The sequence below is a fragment of the Chelmon rostratus genome, chromosome 14, assembly GCF_017976325.1.
Source record: "Chelmon rostratus isolate fCheRos1 chromosome 14, fCheRos1.pri, whole genome shotgun sequence".
In the NCBI taxonomy this organism is placed as follows: domain Eukaryota; kingdom Metazoa; phylum Chordata; class Actinopteri; order Chaetodontiformes; family Chaetodontidae; genus Chelmon; species Chelmon rostratus.
Window position 1 is genome coordinate 4565643 of NC_055671.1, and position 20600 is coordinate 4586242.

The 20600-nt window shown below is 44.6% G+C and overlaps 2 protein-coding genes across 2 annotated transcripts in view; both read right to left on the minus strand.

The window, feature by feature from the left end:
• Positions 1-791: 791 nt before the first annotated feature.
• On the minus strand, positions 792-4320 carry hspb1 (heat shock protein, alpha-crystallin-related, 1). Its single transcript, XM_041951962.1, has 3 exons — positions 3838-4320; positions 2075-2138; positions 792-1529 (listed from the first exon to the last, which is right to left on the minus strand). The coding sequence occupies exons 1-3, from the start codon at positions 4226-4228 to the stop codon at positions 1373-1375; spliced, it is 612 nt and encodes a 203-aa protein (XP_041807896.1). The 5' UTR covers positions 4229-4320; the 3' UTR covers positions 792-1372.
• A 2526-nt stretch (positions 4321-6846) lies between these two features.
• The window catches only part of srrm3 (serine/arginine repetitive matrix 3), a 35616-nt gene continuing 21862 nt past the window's right edge, over positions 6847-20600 (minus strand). Inside the window, exons 9-13 of the mRNA XM_041952749.1 lie at positions 20138-20300; positions 12208-12503; positions 11815-12066; positions 11581-11706; positions 6847-8939 (exon numbers count right to left, since the gene is read on the minus strand). Coding sequence (XP_041808683.1) covers positions 8672-8939; positions 11581-11706; positions 11815-12066; positions 12208-12503; positions 20138-20300 — 1105 coding nt within the window. The 3' untranslated portion in view covers positions 6847-8671. The remainder of the gene's footprint in view (positions 8940-11580; positions 11707-11814; positions 12067-12207; positions 12504-20137; positions 20301-20600) is intronic.

Here is a 20600-nt window from a genome sequence, read left to right on the forward strand (position 1 = left end):
TATCTTCATTCTCCCTCCGGCATCCATGGCTCGTGCAATTATTTTAAATGACCTTGCTCAGTCAAGAGTAGAAAGCACATCTCCATCAATTATGTATCTATCTGGCCATGAATAATTCATCACAGACATTCTGTATGATGGAATTATGCAATTTGGGGTGTTATGGCACATTTCAGTGCACATACACAGCAGAAATGCTCCTTTTTCTCTGCACATATGGCACCCATCTCATATATCAGCTGCCTTATCAGCTTTTCTCCACTTGGTGCAGACAGTCCACAGATCTGGGGTCGCGTCAGTGTCAGGATGAACTTAAATGCCCTCTACACTGAATGGATGCTGTCTGCTCACTTTGTATCATTTTATATGATATTATGGCATAGTTGTAATGTAATAGTTGTGATATTAACTCTTTTTCTATGTCAGTGCCATACTGACCGAGTGGACACCGAGGTTGTTATGTTTTAGAAAGTGTGTTTTGCAGCTTTAATGAAACCTGGTGCATTAAGGCACTGTGCAGGGATCAGATGGCCTGATGGGGGCACTGTTCTTAAATGACGTATCACAACTGTTAAAAGGCTACAGTGATGAAGATGACTGTCATGCTTTGCCTGCCCCTCTCATGACGGCTGACATGTTTCACTTGCTCTCTTTTGCATGGATGACCAACGGATGAATAACTGAGCGTATGATACCACAACATGAAGAAGCTTAGCATCCCTCCTGTTTCCAGACACGCACAGGTCGCGGTAGCTGCTTCAGGATGTCACCAACACGCAGATAAACAGTTCATAAAAAACAGAAGAGGCTCAGTCTGTCCTTTGTTCTTTATTCTGCACGACTGAACAGCTTGTTTCAAAAGGCAACGGCACATAAAACCAGACTATTTCCTGTCCAGGAAGATCACTTACAGTGGCAGTGTGTTCTTGTTTTTTGTAATCTACAGGAACACTGCTACTACAGTTCGTTTACTGCTCTGGTTAGTGTGTCTGTGGAGGCATCATGAAGGGGATTTACTCAACAGAGATGAGGAAGGTGCACATGTGGGTGCTGTACGCGAGGCAGAGGCAGAACGAAGGCTGTGAGCGGGGCTAAGCTGTGACTCCCTACATTCAGATGAAGAGTGTAATTACAGCAGAATGAGCAGGCATATGGCATCGGTGCAGATGTGTTTGCACAGTGCACTCAGCTGGGGTTGGCTCATTACCAGAGACGGAGGGGAGGGGAGAGACAAGAGCAAGGGCAATCCCGGCGTGTGAACAAGCCTGCTTTAGGAAGAGCGACAAGCTGCTTCCTCACCTGTCTAGAAGCGTGTTGGAGGATAAAGTGCTCATTTGAATGTGTGGGGGGGGGCAATGCGCTGCTTTTCTTCCTACTTCTTCACCACGCCTCCTTTGTTGTCTACGTTGACAGGTATCGTGGTCTCGGAGGACTGGATGGCCGGTATGTTCAGAGGAGCCTCCACGGTCAGCACCCCTTCAGGAGACAGGGTGGAGGTCACCTTCTCAACGTTAGCCGTAGCGGGGAGGCTGGAGGGGAGCGATCAATACAACACATTTAGGTTAGAAGTCAAAGAAACCAGTCCAGTAAGAGCTCCAGTCTGGCCGGACAAAGCACCACTACTACTAGGCTACTTTAACTCAGACTGACCGAGGCACTGATGCCTCAGTCTCACTTGGTCTCAGTGTGTGCTGTGGCCCCTGGATGGCAGCAGAGCCCTATGAAGCCAGAAACTCAGACGGAGGAGGGATGAGCACGAGGAGGTGGAGGCTGCTGCTGCTTTTCAGAGCATGAAATTTAGCTATGAGCAGCAGTCAGGCTGGAGCAACCCAAAACTGAGGAGACTCACGTCAGAAAAAGCCACATTGAGGGAATCACAAGAATCTGAAGCCCGCCTGAGAATGTGCTTCCTCCATGCGAATTCACGGCGAAGCCACCGTCAAACAGCCACGACAAACCATTTTCAACAAGAACTCTGTTTCCACTGAGTTTTACACGGCTGGTAAACAGTACAGAAAAAAGTACAGGAAGACAACTGTAATAATATAATGAATGAAGCTAGAAAACTACTCACGTGTATTTCCTGGTGAAGGTTCTGGATACAAAACCGTGCTCGTCCTTCCTCTCCTCATGCTTGCCTAAGGACACAGGCAACACACTTTTATCTAAATGTGGCACTGATCTCAAAGATACATTTGCTGTCAGGAGTTAAAAGTAAAAGAATGAATTGTATCTGCAGGGAATGATTGCATGGTGTGAACAGCCCTGTTCATACACACACACACACACACACACACACACATATATATATATATATATATATATATTCCAATATTGACCTGGGCTCACCTCTTACATACAAAACCAAACTCCATTCAGTATTTTGAGGATTCTCAGCATTTAAATGATGTTCAGCTGCTCTTTTTCATTTCGCCTTGTCGTACCAGTAAAAGGACAGGTAACATCAATACCTATGGCTCCATTCAAGCTCCAGGACCCTGGAGCAGGTGCACCTTAATGGAATGAAACCATGATTGATCTAATGAATAACACCTGTGCCTTTGCTGCTGCTCCGTATCTCTGAACTAACTCTTACCAAGAAAGTTGTGACATTTATCTGGTACTCTGCTCTACTCTTTGTTTTAGCCACACATGACACCACAAACAGGACAATAACTGTGCTCCTTTGTGATTGTTCAGGCTTTGGCTTCTGGTATTTTTATCTCTCACAGCTCTTGGCCACGTAGCTGCAGCCATGCCAGCCACTGGCCATCACTCTGGCTTTAAATACAGCAATATGTTTGTTATGACAACGGGCTGATAAAGGCTGCTGTCCTCAGGGAGCTGTCCCCTTTTCAACAGGACACTGCTCGTGTGAGTGTGGCTGGGCCAAGCAGGCCCTTTGCCCATGCCACAGAGGGTCATTAGCTCACAGACAAGACTGAGAAGGGGGCTGCTGCATCAGAAGGTTAAGCTTTGTTGAGTACACAAAACCTTTCACCAAAGCCGATGATATCACCTTTAAAAAGATCGTTCTTGTTCTCTGGTGACATACGAGAAACATGAGGTGGCAAATTCCACTTGGACTGAATCCCGCGCTTTGTTAACTTTGGTGTTCGTGACATGTCATTCTCCCAGCAGTGAGATATTACCACAGTGAAGCCCTGAACCCTGGACCTGGACAATATCCAGCAGTCCTTTTAAAGAAGCAGACACTGGGTGAGTCACAGCTAAGCCCCTGACTCTAAGGGTGGGATTCTTTGTGAAACGGCAGACAGGGAAGCCGAGAAAAGACTCATGGCCTCAGAGAGCTAAGCTGTTATATGATCCATTCCACGCACTTTCTTCAGGTTTTTTGCCATTTTGCTTTGGTCCCTCCCAAGCATGGACGGACAGAGAAAACATTTCACGGCAGGAAGTGAGAGCGGCTGTGCAATAAAGCAGTTTCTGCACTGTGCTCATCCGCGAGCTGCTGGAAGAGTCCACTCCCACATGTTGAATTGTGTGTTGTTTTCTATCGAGCAGGCGCGCAACCAAAAGCCCCCGCCCTCCAGCGGCCTGGAACGCAGCGCATTGTCTCAAAGTATTATGTAACTCTGCAGCAATGCATCTGGCTTGTGCTCGAGCCAGCAAAAAGTTTTCCTGCCTTTTCAGCTTGTGTCTCTTTGCTGTTCAGTTTCTCACACACAGGGAGGAGATGAGTGAGACACTCTGTTATCTGTCCTGTATACAAGCACACAACTTTGCCTCAGGTTTTAATGGAAGAGTCGAATCAGCATGCAGCAGGTAACAGTTCAGCACAAACAGCAGGTCAGTGAAGGAGAAATTAGTGCTCACCAGTGATTTCCACCACACCGTCCTTTGTCTTCACCACCAGCTCCTCGGGGGAGAAGTGGTTGACGTCCAGCGACACCTTCCAGTTGTCCTGGGTCTGCTTGATCTCTGACACGCCGCTGCTCATCTGGCGGGACAGGGCACGAGCCTGGTGGGCCATCATGGCGCCTGGGTACATCATAGGGACTTGGGGCATCATGGGGGTCATGTCCGGGGCCAGGACGGAGGGCCGCAGATACCCCGGCCAGTGGGTGCTGGGGAATGCGTGGAAGTCTTCGGGGAGGGCCGGCATGCCGAAGGCCTGGTCGAAGATGCGGCTGTTCTGCTGCCAGTCACGGAAGGGGTCCCAGCTCGGGGTGCGGAGCAGGGTGAAGGGAATACGCCTCTCGGTCATGGCTGAGTGTTGTTGTAGCGGGGGGCTGCTGGCTGCAGATGAAGAGCCCTTTGGCCTCTCTGAATATGTTTTCCCAACGTGCTGTCTGCCTCTCAGCTGAGCGCTTTTATACGCACTGACACCACCCCTGTCAACAGAGCCCTCCCTTCCAATTCAAGCCCCCCCAGTTCACACCCCCAACATATTTATGGAAAGTACGAGAAGATCTATTTGTGGCAGACGTAGCAGGCGAAAGGAATCCAACAGGAAGGCCCTCCCCGGGAACAGCTGCCCAGTGCTCTGTTAAACCTGCCTCCCCCCTGCTCTGTAAATCCTCTCCCCCTCCTCTCTGGACGACCCGAAGAGCCAGAAAATTCTGGGAGGCTGCTGGGAAGTGAACCGGGTACATACTAACTCAGACTAACATGGTATTTGTAACATGGCTCTGTATAGGCCATGATGTGATACACTGTGCATGCCATTATCAGCCTCATATTAAATACACGGTGTCGCGCACACACACACACACACTCAGAAGCACAGCACCAAAGTTCTTCATCCTCCGTTCACTGGTGAAACGCTCACATTCACCTTCACTGCTGGCTGCTATCAGATCAGTGTCAGTGATGTTTATTAATGTCACAAACAGGAAACTAATAAGCTGTGGTTTGTCAAAGCTGCTGACAGTCTGACAGGCTGTTATTGCCCCAGTGCGTGGCTCGATTGTACGTCATAGATGCGTTCCTACCAGCACTCGGTGGCACTCTCATGAGATGATCTGCTTCTGGAAAGATCTGCACTGCACCCCATCACACTGCACCCCGTCACACTGCACCCCGTCACACTGCACCATCACACTGTACTCCTCACACTGCACCGTCACACTGTACCCCTCACACTGCACCCTCCACAGCGCTCTGACTGGATCCAGCTCTTATGAGTTAGAGGGTTCACTGTCTCCCACAGACTCCTCAAAGTTGCCACCCAGTTTCGTTTGCTTCTCTCTAATAGTTTGCCTCTTTTTTTCTAATCATAATGATGAACAAAATGTCAAAGGATTGAAAAAAGAAACCCACACTAAACCTGTAGATTTATCAAACAAATACGATATCTTTACTTTTGTTGTCTTTTTTTCAGTTCCTCTGCTCCAGTTTTCAGTTATATGTCTGATGTAAAGCTTGGATGTGGGTGGTTCCACGTTTTATCAAGAGGGTCCAATGGTGGACCCAGTGCTTCAGATTTGAAAATGCTCATGCTTCCCTACTTAAGACTAAGGTGTCACTGTGGTGTCAAGCAGCCTTGATGTCAGAACCCAACACACCAAAGCGAAGAACAGAGCTGCCAAGCATTGACTGTTGGAAGTTATTCAGGATCCTGTAGCACACGCTGAAGGATCTGAGTCTCCTCAGGACAAACAGTCTACTCTGTCCCTTCCTGAAGAGGGCGTCATTGTAATATCATTTATCCTGGAATGAAACATAATCCTCTGTCTAGCTGTTAGTGTCAGTGTTTGACTTGAGTGAATTATGTGTGTTTAGGCTCCCGCTGCCTTTAAAACATATACATAAAATATAGAGATAAAAAGAACATTTTCTAGGGTTTCTTAACTCTGTCCCGCTCTGTACGATGACTTCACTGACAAACACAAAGTTGTATCATTAACATTAGCTGACTAATGTTTAATTCTAGCGTTCTAGCGTTAAGTTTCAACAGTTATATTTGCCCAGTAACACTTTTTATACTGATAACCTTTCACTGTCATTGTGAAAAAGAGTTCTATTAAGTGGAAAAGTATTGGCCTATTTGTTTTTGTGACAGAAGAAGAAATTACACTTCTCACTTCAGGGGACACTAAAGGAAGTGATGCATCTCATACGTCCTACTATCTTCCCGTTGGCTCACAGGCCTGGGGGGCCCTGACGTGAGGTCTGCAGTTGGACCCGTCTCGCTTTCAGCGCTACAGTCATTGGCCAGGAAGTCCAGCAGTACTGCAGCTGTATTTAACTTCCTCTCTGTACAAAACTGTAGAAGTGTAGAATACGTAAGTATACGTATACAGATTGACAGAATGCTGACTGTGGCAAATAGCAGTGGCGCTTTCTGCTTCACCCACATTAGCCTGTTAGCTTCCACAACAACTTAGCTGCCATAGCTGTCCGTCTCAATTTTACAGAGAGGAAAGAAACTGACAGCGAAAGCAAAAAAAAAGTGACAGTTAAACAGAAATCAGTGAAATGAAAGTGGAGAATGTCGCCATCAAATGTTAATGTTTCTGGTTTGCTTCATTTTTTGTTCCAAATTGGTTTTATTCATTATCATTGTTTTAGGGGGATTTTAGGCCGTGTTACACCACAGGGCTATAGTACATGACAGCAGATGCATGTGTTGATATATGCACAGTCCCTAAAATAGAACGCATCCCCCCCCTCAGTCCTGGTCTGACTTGATGCTGCAATACTTAGGCAGAGCTGGAGAATATTCTACCTATTTTTGTGAGGCTTTCATGTTCTCCGTCATGAGTATCAGATAGCGGGAGGTTCTCATCGGTGCCATCCGTAGGGAAACATATGCACAATGTCTGCATGACATCATAACACTTCACCTTAAATTAGAAAGAAAAAGAACAACAGAGAGTGAAATCATTTCCCCATTTGTTTCTGTTTATTGTCAGGTATAATAACTTGTACACTACAAAGAATGACTTGTAGAACCAAAGGGGCAATGCTATACTTGGAATAAATGAACAGGTTTGCAGAGTATCATAGTTGGGTTAAGTCTGGTTACACTAGGAATGCAACACTGTGCGAGTGACATGAGACTGGACGAATGGTAAGGAAGACTTAGGGTGATCCCTGATTGTATCGCCAGTTCGTTCACCGTACGGAACAGAAACATGGTGCGGCCCGTTATACAAGGGATTCGAGTATGTGGTGGCTGGAAACATACAGAGGAGCAGAATAATGGACTCTCCTCTAAACACAGGGAGATGTTTTGGTTCTGTTTGAGGCTGATCCCTCGCTCCTCACTGCAGGCAGAGCCGCAGTGGCTTGCATGGAAACGAACGTCACAATAGGCTGGGGGTGCCATAATGGCAGCTGTGGGAGTAACTGTGGGCGAAGACTCACTTCCACTGGCTAAAATCAGAGCATCTTAAACACACAGCAATGAATCTTAGCAAGCCTTCGCCGCAATAAGAAAACCATTCTGTGTAAAACATGGACATATACAGTTTTCAAATGGGAATACTTTTGCAGCAATCTCATCTTCAAAGCATGACTGCTTTACAGCTCATGGCAAAATGAAAAATAAATAAAATCATAAATAACCCAATAAATAGACTAATAAATACAGTGGAATTATAAACAGCTGTTGTCAACACAAAAGTGTGCATGGAGGCTTTTTGCAGACAGTTTTCCTGTACAGTAGCATCCAGCAGCCTGACGTGCAGGCTGCAGTGCTGCACACATAAATAAATACCTCACTGGTCCTTGCAGAGGAGGCACACACACACACACACACACACACGCTCACACATTAAGTCAGGATTAGCAGAATCAACATAAAAATTTAAACAGGGAAGAGAGAAAAATAACATTATACACCCCCCACCTCAATCCATTCACCTCTGTATGCAGGTGGCTGACAAACTGTAAGTGTCAGAGGGGAGAAGAGATGCAGCCTGGCACCTTCCATTCCAGCCAGGTCCTCTCCTTCGAGCAGCAAGTCTCTCCTGATGCATCATGCTAAACAAGCCTCTTCAAACTAGATGGAATATACAGTGCATAGTTTACAAAGCCAGAACTTAAGAGAGTTTACAGCTATACAGACAAACCTATACAATATAATTTTTTAGCATAAAAAAAGTTCCTTTTGTTTTGCTTCCTGGTCCATCTGCCGACGTCTCTTTTGTTCTCACTTCAGTTGATCTCTGTGCTTCGATGAAATGGAAGTCTTTGGGGAGATGAATACATGATGAGGGGAAAAAAAAGTCTGATTCTCTGAAATGTACAGAAAGCCATTGATGTGTCCGCTTTTTGTCTTCTACTCAGCTCCTATTGTTAGGATATATATAGATTTATAGTATACAGTTCTTAATGAATTCATTTTTGGTTGCTTTGTGGAAGAAGAGAAAGAAAGTGCTAACATAGTACAGCAAGATTTGTTCTTTGAGCTCTACCAAATTAATTCTTGACATGTGGTAGCCCATTTCCTTTAATACCTTGTATGTGTGAAGACATGAACAGTGACAAGCCAATTTCATAGTAATGTGCTCTATCAAAATACATTTCTCCTCTTTGATCCAGGCTCTGTGTTAGAGAGGGATAATGGTCTAGGGTCGAAGGCCCTGGACTGTACAGCAGTGAAGGGCTCGTTAAAGAAACATGATGAGTGTGTTGGAGCACAGTAAATTTATCAGGACTCCTCCTGTGTTGGTTTGCGTCTCCTTTCTGTGCTGTGTGTTGCTCAGAAGCCGGGGCTGTCGTAGCTGCTGCGGCTGTAGTAACTGTGGTGGCTGCGGGAGCGACTCCTGCTGCGGCTCCAGCTCCGGCTCGGGCTGCGGCTCCGACTCCAGCTCCGGCTCCTGCTGTGGCTCCGGTTGTGGCTTCGGCTGTGGCTCCTGCTGCGGCTGTAGCTGCTGTAGCTGCGGCTGCGGCTGGAGCGCGACGGGCTGCTGTCGTAGCTTGACGACGAAGGGCTGGGCCTGTAGTACGGGATGGGCCGCTTGCGAGCACTGGGGAGAGGAGGGAGCGGCAGGATGGGGCATTAGCACTCGCACCAGACAAAGAGAAGCGTTTGATGAGTTAGTGTCACGCTCAGGCATTTATAAAAAAAACACACACATGAGGTATTAAGACAAGATTTGGTTGGTTCAAAGCAAATCAGTGTTGGGTTAAACGAGTGATCAGTACAGGATCTGAAATAGAGCAGCTATATGGGTTAAAAAAAGGTCCAGGCATCCACACGCACACACACATTCACACACACACACACACACACACACACACACACACACACACACACACACACACACAGAGCACAGAAATGCATGTCATGTTAGTTTAAGCTTAAACTTAGATTTTCTTGTTAATAGCCACCCTGGTAGTGCTTCCTGTAAGGTAATTAGCCGTTAGCTCCCAAAAGAACCTCTTCTTCTCAGTGGAGGCCAACACCCAGAAAAATCAACAGTGTGGGAGAGATAAACGCTATCAAGGTATCTCTGCTGCTACAAGGTGTGGTTCACCTTGCCGTTTCTGCAGCGCTGCAGATTACTCAGCATTGCCTTTTGTCTTCTGTATCTGCCGTGGGAATCCACAGCCGGTGCAATAGAGGGATATCCACTTAAATAAACCTTGATAGCATTTTAATCTCTGTCTCCCTGTGTTACAACATTAGTGCATAATCTCAGCGGGTGCAGCTTTAGAGTTGGTGTGAGTTTCTTTATGTAAATTTCAGGAAGGAGATGAAGGAGCAGAGAGAGGACAGAAAGAAGCAGGAGGAGGCCAGGTTTACTCAGGGGACCTCTGATGGTTTGCTGTTCGGCCGAGCTCCAGGAGTCAGACTAGCCGGATCCTGCTGCACGGCAACTGTTACCAGGGTAACTAGCCTGCAGCAGCTCAGTTCAGCAGCATCCCGTTGTCTTGGCATCAGGACCTTTAGGACTGGAGTGAAAGATGACAAGGTACACACATTTCACCCATGTCTGTTTCCACTTGTATGAGACGGCGGAGAATGTCATTTTTTTACACCACACAAACACTTCTCACAGGGATGTGGAGTTTCCTCTTTATCTTTCAATAACAAACTACAAACTACATTAAGTACCACAAGCCTCAAGAGCATTTCTACAGGACAAGATAACATGATCTAATGATAAATAACTCACTGTAAACACAGGTTTGTCAAAAGTTTTGTTGCTTTGAGTTTTATAGATATGTTAACTTACGTTCATCAGCAGAGGACGCAAGGAACAAATCTACTCTCAGTACTGAGGAGCCTCATGAGTGATTATTCAGCAATTAGTTGACCTTCAGCTAAACCCCTCCTCCAAAGAGCAACTGTCCAATCGTAGTTTAGTAACTTTAAGTAGTCTCCGGCAGGCCTGAAAAAACCTTCATGGACCATGTTTTGGACCGACATGTCCACTGTTTCTGCACAAAATCAGCTGGTAATGTGTTTGTTGTCAAAATCAGCTGGTAATGGAATCATGGAGTTCAAGCATTAGCATTAGCCGACATTAGCTAGCTACACTTACACTTGTAAACTGCATGTGCAGTGAGAGAATGGAAAGCTTGACAGGTGTAGGAATAGTAACTAAGGAGGACGAGGATTAGCAAAGGGTCAGTTGATTCATATTTATTCACTGATTGACATGTATTGGAACAATAAACAATACAGTAGAGTAAATTAAGAAATTAAAAAGACTAAATAAATCAATGGAGCTTCATTAAATATGCATTGAGCGCATTTCTTTTGGGATTTGTAATTGTACTTCATTTTTGGATCGATTTTACATCCTTATTGTTATCAGTTGCAAGTTTATTATGCACAGCGAGATGCAGATTAATGCAGACTAATACAACAGTCCTGAAAAATGACAGACTGCAGGCTCTATTCAGGGCTGAAAAAGTACTTCATCTGCATGTTTTCAGGGAAAAAAACATTTAATCTGTTTCAGGTAATATTCCCCAAGGTCAGACTTGATCCTCGATCACAGACAAGGCAGTGAAGGACAGTGCTGCTCATCTATCATGTCTCCCAGTGAAAGTAAACATGATTATTGGGTTACTGAATAAAGAACGCAGTGATTTAAATAACATTTCTAAAATTGGTTTGTTATGCTACCACTACTATGGAAAGCACACTAACCAATTTCATGATACTTTGTCATGAGTTAGACTGATACAAATGAATAAAAGCAGGAAATGGCATTTTCTGTTTAGGTAGAGAACCCCCAATTTCATAGTGTCCCCCCAACCAAACCTACACCTCATCCATTTGTGCATGCAGGTTTTCATTTCACCTTCACACAAAGGATTTAGAGGATCTGAATGAGGTTCACAAAATTTCCAGTTGTGACTCAAAGCCAGAACAAATTTCCTCATTTTGTTCCTGTTGCTCGTCATTGTAATTTGAAGCTATAAAAGAAGGACGTTTGCCTAGCGTGAGCGCTGTAAAATCATTGGAACATGTTTCAACTGCATTAAAGTGTGCCATTTTTAAGTGCCTTTAATTCCAGACATATCAAAGCTGAGAATAAAGTTCAGAAGATAAACTGTCTCGTAGGAGCCTCTACTACTCTGGTGGTCTGCTGTGGGAAAGTCCACACAGTAAGTTGTGATCATTTGTAATCTTAAAAATACCAGATGTGTTACCTGGTGATCCTGCGAGCCTCCATGAAGCTGGGCGAATCTCTTCTTCTTTTGCGGATGGGTGAGTAGCTGCGTGAGCGGCGGCGGGCTCGGCTGTCGGTGTCAGAGCGGTTCGGGCTCTCCCTCTCTCTGCGTGACGCACAGATATCGATCAGCAGAGCGGCGGAGCACGTGACATTAAAAAACGAACAAGCTAGAAGCTGGGAGAAAAGTGTGCCGGGGAGGGCGAGGGTTCACCTGGAGTTGTTCTGTCTGTTGTGTGGGGACTTGGCCTTGCTGGGGCCTCTGTCTCTGGAGGCGGAGCGTGAGGATGAACGCCCGCTGCTCCAGGAGCTGCTGCGCTGTCGGAGGTTGGGTTTGCCCCGGGACTCCTCTTTCTTCCTGCCCGACGTGTGTGAGTGGCGTCCCGGAGATGCCGACGGGCTCCGGTGGTGTGCCTGACCCCGACTAGAGCAGTGGTGGCGCTTGGAAGAGTGGCCGCCCTTTGTCCTGAGGTAAGCGGGGATATAATACAGCAAATGTCAAGTGATTCTCTCAGTGGCAACGCTAAGGTGGAAAGTCCCAGCAGTGATAAGGATCTGAAAGGCTGCATGAAATCCCACAGTGAGACAAATAGAGGACTTTGCCTACTTTCTCTGGTGGCGAGAGTTCCTCCCTCTGTGAGTGTGGTTGTGCTGGGAGTGGGCCGAGTCGCTGCTGTGCGCAGGGGAGTGGGAGCTCTTATTCTGGCCTCTCTGGCTCCCTCTCCTCCCTGACGTCTGGCCTACGGAGCTCCCTACAGCCGCGTTCCTGCCGTCCACACTCCCAGCCTCTCCTGCTGCGCACATCTGTCCCGTTTGGCTCCTGCTGGGGGCGCTGTGGAGCTTGTGCTCTCTCAGCAGAGTGGACTGGAGGCTTGCAGAGCTAGCAGTCAGCAGATGGAGCTTCTGTAGAGAAATGATGACCAACAAAGGAAAAAAAAAAGAAACAAAAAGAAAAAGGAAAGAAAAGAGCGTTAGAGTGTTTTCAGGCTGGTGATTGAGTGCTACGGTGTACTTGCCAAAAGAAGGTAAACATCTAAAAGAAAAAGATCTAGGTTTTCTCCATATGGCTTATAGATAGTCCTCTATGGTGCAGCGCATGCAATACTTGGCATGCAAAACCATAATGAGTTGAAGAAATCATAATCGCAAAAACAAACAAAAATAACTAGGAGGAAGAGGAAGAGAGGGAAAAGAAATCAAACAAAACTGTGAACCAAATAAGTTTAAGAGCAGAGGCAGAAAGTACAGAGCTACAGATTTTGTAGAGTAGAAAAAGAGGACTTCTTCAGTTTTTTTTGTAATGGTTAAAAAAATGAAACAAAACAGAAAGAGAAGACAACTTGACGGAACATCACAGAAATGGAAGGAACAAAATAAAGATCACAATTATTGAATCAATCGAATCAGAAAACAAATCGTCTGCTACTCAATTTTCTCTTTCTGGATTTTTTTTTTCCTGAAGACAATTGCTGAGATGTGAACAGCGACCCATTTTCTTTGTTTTTTTAATGGTTACTCTTGTTTAACTCCCTTCTGGTTAACATCCACTTACCAATAAAGTGGTATTCCCTCCTTTAGTAGGTAAGGTATGAAGAAAAGGGAAAAGTGGGGCAACATAAGTGCATCATTAGATTCACAAAATGCAAGAGAAAAAGACACAAAACCCTTCCCTGCCAGTGACTCATGAGACAATGCATGGAAATCAATGGAAAAGAACTCAAAAGCAAAGAGGAAAACCACAATGTGCAGGGAATCCCTCACACAGAGAGTAAATCCTCTGGGCCCAGTCACCTTCCTAAACATCAGAGAGCGACTGGCTGGCGAGAGTTCAACGTATTTTCTTTACCATTTTTCTCTCCACGTTGTATCTACCACAGGGCAGCTGTTATTTTACTGCCTGACACCTTCGCAGGCTAGCTACTTTAGCTTCTTCTGGTTACAATCACTTTGTGCTCATGGGCTCCTTGATGCAACACACCTGTAGTTATCACAATAGCCAACTTCTCTGCTCATGTACTTCTTGGGAGTTGTTGCTACATTTCATAACAGCGAGTGTTATTACTGGGACTGATTTGGATTCAACCACATTTTACAGCCATATTTTTGGGGGGTTGACTGATAAGATTTAAAGGGAAAAAGCTACTTTTAGAGTCATGACTAGACTCAATTACCTTGAAGCTAGCAGTTTTGGAAATGACCACCGTCCTGAAGGATACGGCTGGCAATATTCTGTGTTTTACTTATTGTCAATAAATTCCACAAAAAGACCAAAACCAACAATGACTTAGTCCACGATATCTCATTTTATTCCTCTGGGCCACGGAGCTCTGTTGTTGTAAAGAAATGTTACAGACAGTCACATGGGTTGTCCTGGTGCTGTAAATACTCACCAGAGCACCAAATGTGTATTAATCCACCGCTGAAAATAATCCCCAACAAATGCACTATTTTCTCCTGTTTAAGTGATAATATTACTGTGTCTTACCACTTACTGTGTCTGGTTGGTCTGCCAGTCAGCTGGTCTGCTTTAGGTCCAGACTGTAATAGCTCAACATTGTGCAGACATTGATGGTCCTCAGAAGATGTACCTACTTACTTTGGGGGTCTAGCACCATGATCAGGTCTAAATGTGTTTTGTCCATTACTTTGGTTTATGATCAAATAAATAATATATATATATATATATATACATATACATATATATACATATATATATATATATAATAAATAATAAATTCCCATCAGCCTCAGCTGTACTTTGTTTTAAGTGCTAATTAGCAAATGCATATTGACAGACTAGTACTCTGTTAGTTTAGGTCTTTTCAAGGGATTTGTTCATGGTAAGAAAAACACAGAGTAATGTCAGCCTTTTCCTATGAACTCTGTTTGGTAGAGGGTGAGTTGAAATATATTCCAAACCTCTATTTTAAGCATTCACAAAAATAGAGCTTGGGGAAGTGATTCAACAGGAGTTGGAGGCTGAAACTTGTGATGCACAATTATGCACTGCTCATTGTAAACAGGTCCTAAAAAGAGGGTAAATCTCCAAGAGGCATTTTGTATGAAACCAAATACAGCTGGCTCTTCCGCATTCATTATCGTGTGCTGTCTGAACTGCTTCGTAATCTAAGATGCAACAAAAGCACCGACTGGTCCTTGCAGAAAGAAGAGCTGTTCTCCACTAGAGAGGAGACAGCTAAGCGGTATAATAAGAAAACACACAACCACTGGTGTTTATGACAGTTGTTAGAAACAGTCGTGGAAATCAATATGGTGAAAATCATAAGACGGATGTACTAATTCACCAACAAACAGAGATGCTGGACAAACAGGAATGCATTCTACCAAAACAGAAAGAAAACAAAAGAAGAGAAAGAAATGGACCTGGAAGATAGAGCGGGATATTGGACTTCAGGATGAAGTTAAGGAGGAAAGAGAAAAACCAGAGCTCTACGTAATCCAATCTTTTAAGAGTCAAATCATAATTGATGAAGTTAGATAAATTTGGTTAAAGACCATTGGTAAATAACAGAGAGAGAGAGAGAGAGAGAGAGAGAGAGAGAGAGAGAAACATTGACGTCACTCAGGCTAGGGTGCTTGTCACATTCTCATCTGCATAAAGATCACGTGCGTAGGCAAAGCATTACCTACCTTCCATTTCAATCAGTGACACGTATGCAATATCAACAAAAAAAAGGAAAGAAAGAAAAAAGAAAAAAGGAGAAAGGAATGTTCTCCGCAGCGAAATGGGAAAAAGACAATGACCTCTTTTAGTATCAAAGCTACATATTTTGTCCAGAGACTAAGGAGAAATAAACAAACCAAAAAGCAAAAAGAAAGTAGAGGGGAGAAAATAAAAAAAAATCCATATGGAATTCAAATTAAACTAAAATTAGAAACAAAGGATGAGTCTAGAAACTACATGATTTGCTTTGTCTTTTTCGCTTGTACAAATGCAGCCATATTTGTATCAAAAAGGGAGGGGGGGGGGGTAGAGGTAAACGGATAGAGTTAATTGTCATATTAGTGGACATCCATGTAGAGTAGAGTAGCTAGAAGGATGGGAGGGGGAGGAGGGGGAGAAGAGGAGGAGGGCATGCAGAGCTGGCAGATGTGAGAGATATGTGGGAAGAAAAATGCCAGGACGACAAGAGTGAGACGTGAGTCACACATGACACAGATGAACAGGTAGGAGGAGAGGTGGGGGAGGGGTGCGTGGGGGTAGTAGAGTGTTGGAGGGGGGCAGTCACCGCTAAGATGGACAACTAGAGAGTCAGCACATTTGAAAGGGACCCCAGTCACATTTTGGCCTGGGTCTTCTTCAGTAGCAGCGCCTCTCTACTCTGCACTTTGGACGTCGGCCCAGCTTCCTTCCAGGCAATCTTTTTTATTTATTCATCACTCTGAACACAGGTACGCTGAGAGAGAGCCTGAGGAGCTTTGTCAAATCTGCTGTTTAAACTGACAACAGGGAGCTTGCATTCAAAATGGCTTGGGTCCCTTTAAAAACACAGTCATGTTAATAAATGTGTGAGTTGTTTTCAAGAGTCCATGTACGTGTGTTTGAAGTGTTTGAAGACAGCCATTAATAATGAGCAAGAGGACGACTAGTCCCGTTTGGGACTGTCTCCTTCACTGTGTAGGAGACAGTCCTGGATGAATCCCACTGGAGCAGCTGTTTGTTCATTCTTGGAGATGGACAAGTTCAGCATGGGTATTTGCAAAATTAGCCTGATAGCTTTATCCTTGAAGCCTTCTCTCTCAAAAATGCGGCTGTATGTCTCCACTAACAAGTTGCGCTTTACAGCCATGTCTGTCCACACTCATATAATATACAGTACACAGTGAGGAATTTAATAAAATGTAAGCATATTTTTTGGCTAAACAGACGTTTACCCGGCAGCACAGAAGACCTCTACAATCAGCACAGTTTCAATGTGGACGCCCGAGATTAGTGTCACCAATTCAGTATCTGACTAAATGTGAAATATGGTCACAATCTTCCTTCTGTTCTGAGTGATGGTGCCGAATAAGGGCCAGAAAAGTGTTTTTGCAGGACATTATGATGTCACAATGAAGTTAACCTTTGACCTTCTGGATGTTAGACGTCATCACGTCTTCATTTTGTCTTATTAGACATTTGTGGGGTCAAAATTAGCTTATGAGTTCTTGAGTAAGGCAACATGTTTTGTGACACTGACATTTGATCGTTGACCACTAAAATCTAATCAGTTCGTCCTTGGGTGTGGACGTTAGTGCTGAATTTGAGAAAAATTCAATTAAGGCATTACTGGGATATCGCTTTCACAAGAATGGGATGGACGGACGGACAACAATAAATCCGCAGCTATCACCAGCGTGGGGGCATTAAAACAAAACCAGATATTAGAAAACAATGCCGATCAGCTTGTTCAAGAAAGCTTGTGAGTTTGGTGTATTCTGTGATTTATTCTGAGGCCCCAAGATGTGATGGACTCATTATTGCCCCCTGTGGTTGGAGAGTAGTAAATACCCCGCACACGACCTGCAAGGGAAGGGTCACAAGTTAGCACCACCCTACTGAGCTAACAAGTACGTTTACAGCTGTACTATGGGTTTTGTTTTATCAAGTAACTTAGAGAAGACATCCTTCATTGTTTTCAAAAGCTGGTTAACTAGAGGTAATGCTTGCATGGCTGTTCTTAATTGTCTTTCCCTGTCTTTTGCTGTACAGTTGTACTAACGCCTACTGACGCTGTCTCCTTTGGTCACGTGATCCTCGCAGGTCATAGTGGTCTGTTGAGTCTCCCATAACCAGCCACTGTAACAGCGGTGGATGAGAACTGCAGTTGCAGTGGGTGCACTTTATGCTTTAATGAAGTCATTTTTCAGAGAAGGCTTCAAGGGGAGAGACTAACTCGTTGGCCTGGCAAATGCACGTCTGCTTAACTTCTCCAACTCTGATAAAGAGCAGAGCACAGCTGTTCCCCCGAGCTCCTCTAGCATCCAGAACTGTCTCCCACACAGTGGATGAGACGGATCCAAACGGGGCTAGAGGACGACTACAGGAACACAAACTGAGATGATAGATAGACAACCAGAGCTGCTATACAGAACATTTGCTAAACCACACAACTGCTGCAGTAAAATCAAACTTCAGCTGCATCCAGGATCTGTCACACATAACCATCTTCCTGTGCAAAGATTTCAGTTGGGGGATTATCATAAAACAAATATTGTGGCTTTTGGTGGAGATGAACAAGAGATGCAACATCACCTTGTACTACAAAGATGCTGCTTAAAAAGTGAGCCAATTAAATGCTCCTCTTTCACTACATCCCAACTGGATGGCTCAAAAGTACATGATCAAACAGACCTCCCTGCCATTCCCCACTGGCCTGAACAGATGGAGTAGAAACAAACGTCAGGGACAGAAGAGATACTGCCACCTAGGGGCAACATGCACATCGACGTGGTAAAGTAAAGCAGTAGAGAGGAGCATGTGTTTAACTCCTGGCTTGGCAGGAGCTGACTGGACGCCTGGAGGAGAAGAGGATCTATCACTGAGCAGAGCATGTGCTTGAGAAGAAAGACAACTGTATTGACAAGAAGAAACTATTACACATACCCAGTTAACCTACTTGGTCCAGTTCCAAAGCATTTGTGTGCTTTTTATATAAACGAGACAGAAAGATTTTGGCATTTATTCATGGGTAAACACCACTTAAATTGATAAGGAAAAAAAAAGAAACAGTAATGAATGAAATAAGCAGAGAGAGAGAGGGAGAAAGAGACCAGATAAGACCTCAGAGACACATGCAAGCTGGAGTGGAAAATAGAAGACATCAGTACTCTGGGGTGAGTGTTCACAGGGTGTTTGCAGCCCATTTAGATGCGTATTCATCAGAAGAAGTTTATTTCACAAGTCTTTTGTCTTATTCCAACATAATGACTGTCATTCTAACATAGCTCTGATGATCAATTTACAGAGCGGCAGAGCAAGGTTGTTCCCATTATGGCAGAAAGTGATTTAAAACTCATCACAGTGTCTTTTAGGTAATCAGGGACTAACAGAGGTGGTTAGTTTCAAAGGAGCCAAAAAACAAAAGGAAGAGTTCCAGATTGAACCAGTGGAGAGGAGTATATATGTGATTTATAACACTTCAGGCTTTGGGAGCATGTTGTAGACAGCATGTGTCCTTACTAAAAAGCGTCCACCATGTGACATGATGTGCATTCAGCTGAGGCACAGCACAGTTTCAGGACACAGCTCATTCTGTGGAAGATATAAAACGTCTAGCACAAAATGCTTAAAGAAAAACAAGTCAAACAAAGAAATAAAGTGAAAGACGCGAGTGCAGCAATGTCTTAAAAGGAGGTGTGTGTTCGGATTTCAGCATAAAACTTTGTTTACGTTTCCAAAGAGTGTTGTTGAGGTGTGATTTATTAATTCAAGCTTCATCCTCCTCAACTTACGTAACATCACAGACGAGGGGAGTGTGTGCGGAGGTCAGTCGTTCTCTACGGCTCCAAATTTCCCCTCTCATAATTTACCACGCATTACAGAAGCTTCTCACATGTTTTTCACTGAATCATGACACAGTTAACTGGTAAAAAGGAAACACACAGAGCATACAGCTGTGTGTATTGTATTTCAGTTTATTTCTTTGTTAGGTTTGTTTTTTTAGCGTTTAGCATTTTCAATCTTCCACACAGCCTGGCGCAAACAGCTGATATGGAGAGCTGCACCTTGTCCACAGCCATATTGTGTTACCGTTCATTTTGGCATGCTTGGGTCAAGACTTTCCATTAAGTAATTGGATTAGTCAGCTCAAGGAGGAATCACAGATTGTTATGACATTAAAGCACAATTAGTCGTCTGATCATGACTCCTGACTCAACACTGGCTAATTGAGACTTTATCTCATACCTCATCACAGACACGTTTTTCTTTGATATGTCTTCATGGACGTTGACCTTTGGGGGGGGGGGGGGGGGGGGGGGGGGCAAATGTTTGAAGTAGTCAGACCTGTTCCTGGCTCAACTTTAGCTTTTCTTACATCTCATCAGGCACCCGCTCGGAAGGAACGACACATCTTTTTGCTCATTCATTTGGAAACACTGTGGCTCGTGTTTCCATTCAAGGTGTGGTATGCTAATGTCGCGCTTCGACTCAGAGGGTGTGTGCTGAACAGAAGCGCTAGAACCTCACTTGCCTTTGCTCCCTCCCTCTGTTACCGGCAAACAACAAGGACAAACAAAAAAATCAAGATGGCAGAGGAGTCAAAGAGAGCCAGAAACAAAGCAGCAGGAGCGTCAAGGTTTACACAGGAGCGTCTTTTACACGTCAGAAATAATATTAATGATAACTGGGCTACAACCTAGGAATAACTGATAAAAGAACAAAAAAAATCTTTCAGTATCAAAGGGGATGAGAATTCATGTCAACCAACACAAAAGAGCAAGATAAAACTCATTTGTAGAGACTGTGGTAGATACCGTTGGAGTGGGTGGGGTAGGGGTGGGGGTTTGGGAGCAAAATAGAGGAGATTACATACATCGTGCCCTTTCTCGCCCTCGGCGTGGATGAGTCTGCCGGCCTTGCCGTTGCGGCTTCGCTGGGTGTGGTCCCCGTTGTGCCACGCTGAGGGGGTGTTGGGGCCCGGGGACAGCGGGGTGCCGGATGCTTTTTGTCCGTCCATCTTGTGCTTGGAGTTCAGTCTGGAGGAGCAGAGGCACAGAGCGACACGCGAGGTAAAGCACAGCCACCTGGGGAAGACCTGGACTCCGAAGAAAGATGAAAGCTAAAATTCTTTTTATTTGACTTAAACTACTCTTGAATTAAAGAGAGCTCCAGCGGCCCTCAGGTTGGTTAAGAGCAGATATATAGATGACTACAGAGACGGAGGCGAACACACACTTTCTGGAGTGATTGTACAAAATAACATTTCTTATGATGAATACAGTGAATCTGAATCAATATGTATAATTCAGAATAGGGTGGTGCCAGTCTACTATTTG

Bases quoted from the DNA above. Each gene is read 5' to 3' on its own strand.
- hspb1 (XM_041951962.1), bottom strand. From the start codon at position 4,228: ATGACCGAGAGGCGTATTCCCTTCACCCTGCTCCGCACCCCGAGCTGG. The intron at 2,139-3,837 runs GTGAGCACTAAT...CTGTGTCCTTAG, and splicing joins CGGTGTGGTGGAAATCACTG to GCAAGCATGAGGAGAGGAAG. The intron at 1,530-2,074 runs GTGAGTAGTTTT...GCTCCCCTCCAG, and splicing joins ACCTTCACCAGGAAATACAC to CCTCCCCGCTACGGCTAACG.